The 12,842-nt window shown below is 38.5% G+C and overlaps 1 protein-coding gene across 1 annotated transcript in view; it reads right to left on the bottom strand.

The window, feature by feature from the left end:
• The window catches only part of LOC116057129 (deoxyribonuclease-2-beta-like), a 100,867-nt gene extending 90,159 nt beyond the window's left edge, over positions 1-10,708 (bottom strand). The window contains exons 1-7 of the mRNA XM_031309532.2: positions 10,582-10,708; positions 10,223-10,287; positions 9,929-10,029; positions 6,448-6,643; positions 5,283-5,361; positions 4,310-4,471; positions 4,061-4,221 (exon numbers count right to left, since the gene is read on the bottom strand). Coding sequence (XP_031165392.2) covers positions 4,061-4,221; positions 4,310-4,471; positions 5,283-5,361; positions 6,448-6,643; positions 9,929-10,029; positions 10,223-10,287; positions 10,582-10,633 — 816 coding nt within the window. The 5' untranslated portion in view covers positions 10,634-10,708. The remainder of the gene's footprint in view (positions 1-4,060; positions 4,222-4,309; positions 4,472-5,282; positions 5,362-6,447; positions 6,644-9,928; positions 10,030-10,222; positions 10,288-10,581) is intronic.
• Between the last annotated feature and the right edge of the window lie 2,134 nt (positions 10,709-12,842).

Below are 12,842 nucleotides of genomic sequence, written 5' to 3'. Positions count from 1 at the left end.
AGAAAATGTGGTACCACTCTTCAGTAGATGTTGGCCTCCATCATTTTCACACCAAATGTGTTGTACCTGTTCTAATGTTTAAACTCATCTGAAAGACAACTGGCAACATCATGTAGAGACCAAGGTTTACAGTTCTGTGTTATGAAATGATAAAGTAAGTGTAAGTCAAAGTTTAGATTGAACCTCTTGGTAAATGCATTGACCACAAGTGTTGATAGTTTCAGACAAAGTTCTTCAAGAGTCAACTTTCAGTGTTTTAAGCATTCAGAAAGAACCTAAAGTCTGCTTTCTTCCTCCTGATGAAAGGTGGTGGTGTATCTCTGGACTCTGACCACCAGAGGGAGATGAACACCTGTCATGTTACAGTCAACACAATCACTTTGAAGGACCCTATTTTAATGATCTAAGGTCACGGCGTGAAGCGCCTGGTGCAGGTGTGTTTAGGGCGTGTCCAAATCCACTTTTGCTAGTTTGACGCCTGATAAAAGGGTCAGAGCGCCGGGCGCCTGGTTCTAAAGGGTTGTCCTTAGTGTCTTCATTAATCAGAGGGGTGTTTTGGGCGTAACATGCAATCAACCAATCAGAGATCATCTCCCATTCCCTTTAAAAGCCAGGCGCGTTTGGACCTTGGAGCATTGCTGTTATGATGGAGGATTTGCACCGTAATATTTTTATTAGTAATCTTCTGCATGTGTGTCCCTGTGTGTGTAACAAGCATAGTGTGTGCACTGTGCACGAGCCTAGGAGCATTTTACTAATGCTCTGTTAAAATAACAATGAAATGCTGCGTTATTGACTTTAGACCAGGTTTTTGTTGGTCAATGGTGCCATCACTTCCCGCTGCCTCAAGATAGCAATACTCCCAGAATGCACCTGAACACACCTCCCTGTAAGACCAGCCATGGGCCACAGATGGGCGCAGGTGCATTTACTATTTAAACAACGTGGGCGCTGGACGGGAAACTGACAACTGGGTCGGTCTTAAACTAACCGAGACACTTGGGTCGCGAATGTGTTGTAGCATTATTTCAAAAAAGAGTCTTTAGCTGCATGCTACCAGCTGCTAAGCTACACTGTCGTTGTTGTTGTTGTTCAGATGTGCACCAGTAGGCCATGGAGAGAAAAGCATTCTGGGGGAATCTCCAATCCTGCTTCTCATTTTGATAGTCCAAATCCCTTTTTTGATCAATATTCAAATTAAAGTCAAAACTTGACCCCCCTAATAATTATTAAATATGATCATTATAGCAGTAGTTTAGCTTTGACCTGTATGACCGTGAGGTTAGTCTACCATATCAGACCCTCCTCCACAGCACGCTGGAGGAAGGTCTGGAGAGTCCACATAGCGTTCTGGGATGGGAGGAAGACGAGCTCTGGGTTATTGGCATTTCTTTAAACCAATCACTTTTTTATGAATCTATATTGGATCATTTAAATGAAAACAGATTTTTTTTAAAGAAACAGACTCAAAATGTTAATCATACTTTATTTATTTAATCCGACAGACATTTCAGATCATTTTACAGTCACCACAGCAAACACTGGTCTGTGATTGGCTAGTCTCAAGGTATTTAAAAACTGAAGGTAACCATAGCAACAGCAGTGATGCTCTGGTTAACTGACCGGTGAAACTAACCGGACCGTAACATGCCGACAGAAACGCTCTGAAACATGAAGGATCAGACCTGTTCTTCTTCATAACTCAATCAATATTTAGTAAATTACTCAAACAACTATCCCAGTGCTGTAACATAAAACCCAAATTGTCGCTCAGATCAAACTTAAACTATTCCATCAAAAGTACCTTATTAATATGTTGTTTCTTTTTAGTAAATTAGATTTTTTCATTCAAGAAACGGCTTCACCATATCGCTATTTAATAATTTTAATTGATCCCCAGCCCTTCCCAAATTCTCTCCTGGTTCTTCACCTCCACCTGGTCAATATGTTTTAGCTTTGTTAATAGTGACAATTATAATTCTTTAATTCATTTATATTTCTGTCCACCCATGTTTGTTTTAAACTATGGATTCAGAAATGTCAATTTAGAATAATTTGAAAATGATAAACCGAAGCACTCTCAGATCCAAACACTAAAAAATGGACTTGAAAGGAGAAGCTTATTTATCCTACATCTCACCATAAGGGTCACAGCCAGTGTCACAGTCAGGGTCACGGGGACGCTTACGGGAGCAATCCTCAACTGTACCAATAACACCTCTAAATAGTTGACTTGCCTCTTTATGTTCAAAGCACAGTGCCCCCCCCGGCCTTTCGTATTGGGTGTATGCTCTGTTTACATCAGCGATACAGATCAAATTATTTTTATCATCTTTAGCTACACACCACTTGGAATGATCTTTTGTATTCGGCCACCCCCCCAACCCAGCAGTCTGTCCTACGGATTCAATTTTGATCACTTGACGTTGATTTAGTTCGCAGTAGGAACCGTCACTCTGTTGGCCCCAGGTCTGGACTCTCACATCAGTGTTGATTTTCTTTATAGCAGTGTATGTCTCTGCAATAGTGAGGTAAAGATCTCCAACTGCAAGAACAACAACATACGAGTCATGTTACAGAAACTGTTCACATCCTGACAGTTCAATGCTGACTGATGTTACACAAAATACTCCTCCTTCTACATCCTTTATTCAGCAAATCAATTAATCTGTTCCACTTAGACCCAAATCTATATTTTTGCATTGATAGTTTCTACACATTCTGCACATTAGTAACACCAAAAGATTAAAGAAAATTAAATTTGAGTGAAAAATATTGCGCATACTATATATTTTTTTCACATTCTGCTCTCAATCTATTCAACCTCTTTTTGTGATGTTAAACAACTATTTTGTAGATATTTGTTTCTGTATTGTTTATTTCATATTAATGCTTAATGTTTTATGTTGTACCAACCATCAAGGCAGATTCCTCGTAAGCAGAGGTGGAAAGTAACGAAATACATTTACTCACGTTACTGTATTGAGTAGTTTTGTTGTGTATTTTGTATTTTTCAAGTAGTTTTTAAAATCGGTATTTTAAAATGTACTTGATTACATTTTGAGTGAAGTATTGTATTTCGCTACATTACAAATCCCATCCGTTACTGAGTAAAAAAAAAACTCTGACTAAAGAAAACCGATATGAAGAAAAGAAATCACACCCGGAACAACTACACCAGACCATAGACTGTTGGTTAATGCACCCTGAATGCACCAGACCGGCCATTTAAGAAGAACTGCAATGTGTCGGACCTGTGTCAGTGAGCCGCGAACTGAGTGTGAAGAAAAGAAGGATGGCCCTCAGAACAAACAATGTATGGTACTTTCACTTTCAATTGATTGTTTGAAAACATTTTATGGGATGGTCTGAACTAAAATTGCACATTATACCTTTCTAAGGGTCTTAAATGTCATTTTTTAATGTAACTAAGTAACTTTTTACTTAAAGTACATTTTAAATGAATTACTTATTACTTTTACTTGAGTAATTTTTCAGGTATGTATTCTTACTTGTACTTGAGTAATATTTCATCAAAGTATTGGTACTTTTACTTGAGTACAATATTTTAGTACTTTTTCCACCTCTGCTCGTAAGTGTAACTAATAGAGGCAATAAACCTTTTCTGATTCTGAAAACTTGGAAACTGTAAACTTGTCAGTATTTTAGCTCCAAGTGGTGCAATGTATGAAGATGATGACTTAAAAATTTAAAAACATTTTGTTACCATATTGATCTGGGTTGCTGCAGTCTTTTTTCTTTGCAGCCGCTGTAGTAGGTGCTGAAAAAACAAACCGTAGAATTGTCAGTTTGTGTAATCTTCAGACAAAACCACAGACAGTTATTTAGACTATAAAAACGTTTTCATTTGAAGCACATAGTCTCTGACACTTTCACAAGAACATTTAGGATAAAACTACAGTAGAAGCTTCTTTCATTTCCACAGTAAAAATGTCTTTTCTTTGTAACTTTGTCTTTACTAAGTTAGGTAATGTGATTCAAACCATCATGCAGATATCTCACCTTTATACTGTTTCTTAGCAAAGCTACGAAACTTTGTTGTTCCTGCTGCTGATGTCAGGTCCTGAGTTTTGACTTTACTTGCGTCACGTTTTGGTCTTTTCTCCAAGTCTTTCTTTGTAACCTGTCTAAGCTCTTCATGGAAGCCGGCAGGAATTTGATGATCAAATGTGAAAGCTGCGATGTCCAGCAGATGTTGACCTTCAAATAGTACAACAAGACAACATTAACATCATATTCAAATCAACCACTAAGACCATAAATATGAATATTTAACTGAGAACATTACCTATCTTTTTGAACTCATTGTACTTGAATGTTACACAGATAAATGTCTGAGCATTCGTTGCTCCGCTGTCAGGCCAGAAGTTATTTTGATCTCTTTCAAAAGGGAACTGTGGTGTGCTGTGTGAGAGCCAGACTCCTGTGGTTTTATCCATCATCACAAGTCCTGAAACATCAACAGATAGACAGAGAACAGGTGGTAATATGTGGTTTCTTGACTGTTTTAAATTTCAATTAGGGGTGTCACAATTTCGATTTTAAACCTAAAATTGTTCGAAATGAGCTTTCAATTTCGACTATACAATTAAGAGCGCAATTGGCGATCCCCCGAGTATTTTTTCTCTCTCCCCCCCCACTGCCTACTTGCGCATATCCAAAAAAATAACAACAATAATAATAAACAAAAAGACACAGTGGAGCTTAGCGTCTTTTCAAAGTCTGTTCAAAGTCTCCTAGATTTTGGTAGGTATATGCAGTTTTTATATACTGTACATCTTTATTTTTTTTTTCTCTTTTTAGAGGTGATCTAAACACTGTGGCAGCTCTATGGAATTGCACCTCGTAAACGCTAACTAAAAATGTTGTAGTAAAGTACCTCCCTGCAATGTAGTGGCTCTGATCGTGGCATTGCTGTCCCTTCTAAACATTTTTTATTTGAAACAATGTAATTGAATTGTGGATTTGGAGAATCACGACAACCCTATTTCAAACTAACAGATAAAAGACTGGATCATTCATCTGATGGAGGGATCCTCCATCTCCAGGTGTCTCTGAGCTCTGTTGCTGCTCTGATGTTACTTTTAGAGTTGTTTTTATCAGCAGGAGTCACTCTGCTTTTTGATTTAGTTCACTTGAATATGTTGTTTGGCTGTTGGCTACAGACGTATTCACACTGATCAGACTCTGTCCTCTGTGATGAAAACCTGATGGAGGTTCAGAGAGATGTTTCCTGTGAGAGGGATGCTTCCTCTACTCACCTTTACTGTGACCAAACTTATTATCAGCATGACATCCTGGAGGTTGGTCACTGTAGGAGATGAATCCAAAGTCTTCTGGCTATAAATGATACAGAATGAAGAGAATTATGTTTTAATTATTGGGATGTACGCCACCAAATCTAAAGAGAGAACAGCGAGGTACCAAATGTAACGCTTGTTAGAATATATTTTGTGAAAGTGTTAAGAAAAGGTTTTAGAGTTCATGGTGCTGACCTCAGTGCCTCTGTTTCCCTGGGTTATAAGAGGCCATCTAGTTTTACAGTGATTAGACATTATAAAGGGAGGGTGAGAAAGATCCTCTCTGATGGGGGAGGGAACGAGGCAAACAATGGTCAGCACTGTATGGAAATGACCTGGCTCTCATGAAAACTCCTTAAAGTTTGCAGGAGATTAAAACAGGTGTTCAAAATCCAACAATAGCGACTTGTCTCTTCTGAGCTGAGAATTGGAAGTCAAGGTCATGTTTTTATACAGTGTTACAGATTAGTCAGGAGCCGGCTGGAGCCAGAAGATCTGGACTGGATCCAAACTGATGAGAGCACCACCAGGGATGGGACAGAAATGGATAAATAGACAGCATTTTAACTTAGCAGCACCTGATGCTAGGGGAGACTCTCTCGGTCCGTTAGGAGATAGACTCTGCCTTGTATCAGATCCATGTACATGTATTTGTATTCTGCAATATCTTTCACTAAACTTGTTATTAACTTTAACTGGACCAATCCTGGTCTTGATTTGATTCCTGAGTTTTATTTCTCTGATCTACCAGTAAACAAACACAAAATAGTGACCAAAGAATTGGAGTCAGATTAAGTCTGGCCTTTTTAGGGCCAGACCGGTCAAATCGGTCACATTTTAGATCAAAATCCTTCACGCTACAGATTCATTACACAATTAAATATTTTCTCATCTGTTGTGTTGAGATAACTTTGTGTGTTGTCAGTTGTCGATCAATTCTCAGTTGAAACATCATTGTTGTAAAATGTTGTTCAGTTGCTCACTTGTGTGTTCAACAGTTTCAACAGAGCACATTGAGATTATTATTTATAATTAGTACAGACCATAATGTCTATCCATCAGTTTGAGTCATGGTTTAATTTTCATCAAAATAGAAACAGAGCTGCAGTTAAAAAATTATTCTCACCATTGATTTCATTGGTTTTAAAATGGGCCGCAGGGTGTTTGCCAGGACACCTTCAGCAGCGTTGATGAGCTTACTGGGATCTTTAAAGGTCTTTATCGTCTGATCTTTTGAATCAATGTAAAGATATTCCAAACCCTTTTTCGGGTTGAGGACCGTGGGTTTCTGTGGGTCTTTGGGTGCCTTGTAGATGATGTACCTGATGATGAGTAGAGAAGAGAAACATTAATGTGCAGAGAGGACAGAGACTCATGAGCAGTAAACAATAAATCTAATCTCTTGAATCTTGAATCTCGTGCATGTTCAGAGTAGGGCTGATGGAACGAATTCCGAAAGTCGAATATAATTCGAATAGTAAAAAATCAATACTATTTGAATGTGATTTTTTGTTTTTATAAGTATTTTGGCTAACATTAGCTAATCTCCTTCTTCTCATGTCACATCTGATAAACAATCAGTTAGCGGGAGAGAGAAACACAAGGCATTGTGAGCGGAGCAATCGTTACATACCGAGTAAAGTTAGCACATTAGTTATGTAAGGGTTAATGCCCAACGAGGTGTCCATTGTCAGGTATTAATGGACGACGGTGAGGCGTGAACGGTTGACTCCGCCGTCGTCCATTAATACCTGACAATGGACACCTCGAAGAGCATTAACCCGCTTATACCATGGTCACTTGCCAAATAACATATTTTTAAAACATCAGTATACATATACATATACATATTTTAATTAGTTTTACAATTGAAGTCTAAAGTTTTTTACAAACAACTCCATTTCCCTTGTCACGCCTGACGGTTTGACTAATACCTGGAACAATCATTCCCATCCATCAGGTTCTTATGCAATGCAAACATTGTTCACTCCTCCAGGAAATAGGAAGGACCTTAGATACGACTTGCCTCCCTTAGCAACCGGAGATATTTATAGTCCACTCAGCTACAAGCCAGAAAGCTAACGCTGTGCTAGCAAGATCCAAAGTCAACCACATTGTGTACAGTTGGCAATCAGTAAACATAATTTGACAGTATGTTGAACAACAACACAAGCTAGCTATCCAGCCATGTCATTGTCCCCAAAACAATTTTAGATAATAAAAATCTAAAAATAAATTGTTAGATAATAACTTGTTAGATAATGTTTCATTCCAGAGTTCTCTGTTGATTTGTGTTTTTTGCTGTGTACTCGTGGTGGAAAATTAATGTAAACAAATTTGCTTGCCGGAAATGCAATGCTCCATGACATATGTCTTCTTCAAGGCCAGGCTGATGTTAGAAGTCCCTCTAGTGGACAGAACATGTAACAACAGCCACATACTTATAGTGGCATTGACAATGCAGAAGCCAGAGCAGTGTAGTACATATTTTTTAACAGGCTGCAATTGAGCATTAAACATTCAAATATTATTTAAATGTAAAAAAAAAAAGAAATTCGAATGGTTTTATAGAGGAAGATTGACAGCTCTGGTTCAAAGTGACGAGACTTCTCTGTACACGCTGAATACATCTGCATGTAGTCTGTACGCTCTGCGTCTGTATCTGAATAGTTGGTGTGTGAACTGATGAAGCTGTGGATACATATAAATAAGTAATTATTAATGTAGCTTTGTTTGTTGTGTGTAAAGCGCTTTATGATATTTTAGTTGGGTCTACAACCTCAATTCCATGACCATTCTCTGGCTAAGATGTTTTGATGATTGATTTGACTTCTATGGACCTTTTTATAAAAATTAAGCCCCCAGGTCCCTCCCAAAAATTCCAGGATTTTTTGCTAGAGGGCAAAATCAAAAATCTACTTTGGAACCAGAGCCCATATGTATGAAGACACTTTTTTGTATAAGTCGACCTCGATGATTCCAATTCTGACATGAGTTTGACCCAGAAATCGAATCTAACGCCATCCAGTAGAGTGAAAACATATCTTATTTACCAGGAAGTTAACTTAATAGTTGAGGACTAATCAATTCATCTTTGCAGCTGTGGGTTAAACTGGACCTGTCAGCTTTTGTAATGTGAACATTTTCTTTCTCTTACATGTTTAATTAATTTTCTTTGGGGTTTGAACTGTTGATAAAACAAGACTAACAGTCCCTCCAGGATTTCGCTGCCTTTTCTTGAGATTGTTGCGGCACAAAATGTCTGATTTTGTGGGAGCTTTTGTAAATAATTGTGATAAAAGTTGCGATGTCTTTTGTATTTTTGTTGCAATAAAGTTGCGAGAGACAGGGAAAAATCCAAAAAAAGTTGCGATTTTTGTTGTTGGTATAATTATTTAAAAATAAAAAGGAAACTTGTTTTGGGAAGAATAAAATTTCTCTGGGCTGAGTGTTCCTATGGTAACCAAAAAGGCTCAGGATGCTGCAAATGTTGGTATAATATGAAAATGGCTGGTGGATTTAAGACAAAAAAATAATTTATTGAATGAATCAAATTTGAACATATGTCTCAGTGGCTTGTTAATCTTTACATTGTTAGTTAGTTTACTAACCTGGCCTGGGACACACATTCATACGGTTTGATAAAGTACTTATTGGACTTTAACTTATCATTGCACTTACAATAATAAGTATGACGAATAATAGTCAGTGTGCCGATTGCTGTACTCTCAATAACGAGTATAACCGTCCTCAATTCAAGTCATTGTGTATGTCTCATCTCCGTTTTTTCCTGCATCGTGTGTGTGTGTGTGTGTGTGTGTGTGTGTGTGTGTGTGTGTGTGTGTGTGTGTGTGTGTGTGTGTGTGTGTGTGTGTGTGTGTGTGTGTGTGTGTGTGTGTGTGTGTGTGTGTGTGTGTGTGTGTGTGTCAGTCGTGGGGGGAACTGAGCAGCAGCCCCGCCCGCTGCAGGATTGAAACAGCAGCAGCTTTCAGCGACTTCAGAGTGAAAAATTGTTACAGCGTACATTGATGTTAAAATGTATACAGGTTGGCAGGACGGTCTGAAATGTTTGGCACGGTCTTTCGCTGTACGTTTTGTTGGTACATGTGAGATGTTCGAGTCACACATGTCTTCATATCACAAACAAGGAAATGAATTTGGCAATGTACTTGTGTTACATCATCCCATTCTCACTCCCGCTTGGTCAGTGGCTCTCAGAGTCACATACTGAAGTAAAGTCTGGCAAGTGGGACTGCTGGGATTGGTTGAAGTCGTGGGAAATTCCGGTTATTGGTCAAATTTGCGGTAAAGTTGCGGTGATTGGTCAAAGTTAGGAGTCGCACCGAATTCACAGTGATTGGTTGAATTTGCGTGAATTGTTGCGATCGCGACATCGCAAATTCCTGGAGGGACTGATTTAAAGTCGTCACTTTGCATTGTGGGGAAAGTCATTTTTTTAACTATTTCTGATATTTTTTAACCTAATTGATTAATTTTAAAAATAGAAATAGATTTTTCCATGAATCCAGGAATCATTTGATCCATAAAAGGTCAGAAAAAAGTGACAAATTATCGTCAATCGTTGTAGTTTTTGAGTGTTGTCTCACCAGTCCACTGGTTCATCAGTGTGGTCTCTGCATCTCACGTCTCTGCCGTCAGCGCTCCAGCAGAGCAGACTGACCGTCAGGAAAATCCTCCACATAACTCCCTAAAACACACAATTACAGCAACAGTTACATTTTCATCATCCTACTGGATATTATACATATTTATACATATAGCATATCACATTTTTCCATATGGCACATATTAAGGAGTGTATCATTAAACATTTCACATCAATGGACGTCTATTAAACAGGAAGACAGACTGATTCAGAAACATCAACCTGTGATCCATACCTGTGTTTTTAAAGTCCTGATCAACCCAGAAAGAGGTCCAGAGAAATGATCTGAAGTTCCTGAAGCTTGGTGACGTGGTGACTATGGAAACTGTCTGGAAGAAAGAAAATAATGAATCGTATCAATGTTTTTTAAAGATGACAAATAAGAAAAAAATATTCAGTTTTCTCTCGTGTTTCAGAATTATTGGATTCTGAGTAAAATCATCGACACAATCTAAGAAACAGTTCTTAATTTAAATTCAGCTCTAAAGAATCATATGCTCAGTTATGTCAAATACATTTTTCTCATGCATTTATATCTGTTGTACCTTCTGATCTGATCATTTTAAAGTATTTCCAGTTTCAAAGTGTTCTTACCTGTGATGTTGGTCTTTGATGTCGAGGAGGCAGAGAGCAGTTTATATAGCATCAGAGAGGGAGGACGCTCTGCGGTCACATATTTTGGAAATTACAGTAAGTAAACTCCCTTTACTTCTCGTGAAACTCACACCCTTCTCTGAATGTAACATCAAAATCAACAAGGAACAAGGGAGGTAACTTTTGGCACAATCCAGAAATTTGCTTTCAACAACAATATCAATTGTATGGCATCTTTCATTACAAGTAAACTTAAAGTTCTTTACATTAAAACAGCATGCATAGAAAAGAATACAATAAACACAAGACAGTCAACATTTTAAAAAAAAACTTTACTAATTACAAACAAGCAATTAGAATCATTAAAATGTAGTGAAGACGTGACTTCAGTTATGGTTTCATCTCACAGTGTTAATTTCATTTTAATTCTGCTTCAGATGGAAATACAGTCAATGTTCTTCACATAATGTTGGATAGTTTAATAGAATAGTACAGCATACTGTATGTATAAACATACCATGTGAATGTATAATGTGAACATACAAACAAACCAATATTAAGCAACCAGGAAAGAGTCTCTGAAATGTAATTCAGTAGAACACCAGTCATGTATCTAAAGCAAAGTTGGGCGTTCCTCTGATTGTTTAACTACAGGAAGAGACTTAAAGTAAATGTTGAACAGGAACAGTTGTTTGCACACTGAGGTCTGACTGTCATCTTTTATAAAGATGAGCACACATTAAATATGATCTCTGTGCTGCACTAAAGAAACACTTTCCTTCAGTGATGATAACTGTTTGTCTTTGACTCTCTGTGTAGATCAGAGTCAGCAACTTAGCTCAACCAATCTACACTAGCAATAAGTGTGTGAGAGTTGTTTTAAATGTTCCAATCTGATGTCAAATTTTTAGGAAAGATCTGGATTTTCAGCGAATGAATTACGTATAGGCTATTTGTTGACATCTTGAGCCGTGTGTTGCCAATGTGTACATCGGTTTGAATTATGTTTTTATACTTTTTATTTGCTCTCATGATCGCTTACCACTGCCAGGGATGCAACTGAAATAAAAGGCTAAAGCAACGACAGTTTATGGAAAGTAAAAATGTAATTATGGTCAGATCTTGGTCCTGACTGATGGAGAAGTGATATTAATAAGCGTTGTGATTTACACATTTACAGCGTCGGCTATTTTTTGCCAGCTGTCTTTCCTGTTTTAGGAAGCGGCGACTGTATTGCGTTTTGCCTGTAAAACCATGTTTGTTCTTCATATTTATGTAGATTTATATTTTGCTCTTCTTATGTAAAATATGCGGCTCTGGTAGATGTTGGTGATTGGTCATGCTGTGCAAACAAGCTTCCCAAACGAGGCCAAAACAGGAGACAACATCCATAAAGAGTTGCAGCAATTAGTCTCTGTGCTTGATTTTGAGGCATCAGTAATGAACAATGTGGTCTGGGTAACAGATCTGGGGGCTAATATTGTTGCCGCTCTCCGCCCATACCGACGCCTGGACTGTCAAGACCATGTTTACTACACTGTCCTCCTGCATGCCTTGAACCCAGATGAGCTCGCAGAAATAGCCCCAGAAATAGCCCCAGAAATAGCAGAGACCGTGCAGACAGCCAGAGCTTTAGTTCAATATGTAAAGCAATCAGGTCTGACAAGCCAGTTGTCAAAAACTGTCAAATAGGTGGCTGAAACACAGTACAGCACCGTGTTTCTCACACTGGCGTCTATCGAGTCAGTTTACGCTGAGTTACAGGAGTTGCCTCAGAGCCGTGGTGAGAGCCAGAGACTCCATGATGTGTCTCCAGATGTGCTGGCCTTCCTGGTGCAATTTCTGCGCCCGTTTTACGATGGACAAAGGGAGTTGGAAGGGGATAAATATGTTGTGTGGAGCAGGGGATAGTGGACCCAAATGCAGAGAAAAGGCAGGCAGGCAGGCAGAAGGTTTGAGCTCGAGGGTTAAATGGCAACAAAAAGCGGCAGCACAGAGACTGGAAAAACAGGGAAAAATTCACAAGGAAAAACTCAAAAGAACGCAAGGAAGATTAAAAAAAAAAAACACTGGACAGGATAAAGACACAAACTAACAGGGCAAGGACACAAACTGACGAGCAACACACAAGCAGATACAAAATGATCCGACAACAGACAAAGGAAACACAGAGGCTTAATAAACTAGGTAACGAGAAAACACGAGACAGGTGACACCAGGGCTGGGGAACAGGTGGAGCACATCAGACAATCACACAGGCG

Source organism: Sander lucioperca, chromosome 14 (assembly GCF_008315115.2).
Source record: "Sander lucioperca isolate FBNREF2018 chromosome 14, SLUC_FBN_1.2, whole genome shotgun sequence".
Taxonomy (NCBI): domain Eukaryota; kingdom Metazoa; phylum Chordata; class Actinopteri; order Perciformes; family Percidae; genus Sander; species Sander lucioperca.
Note: the sequence above shows the minus strand (reverse complement) of the source record. Positions and strands in the feature narration are given on the sequence as shown.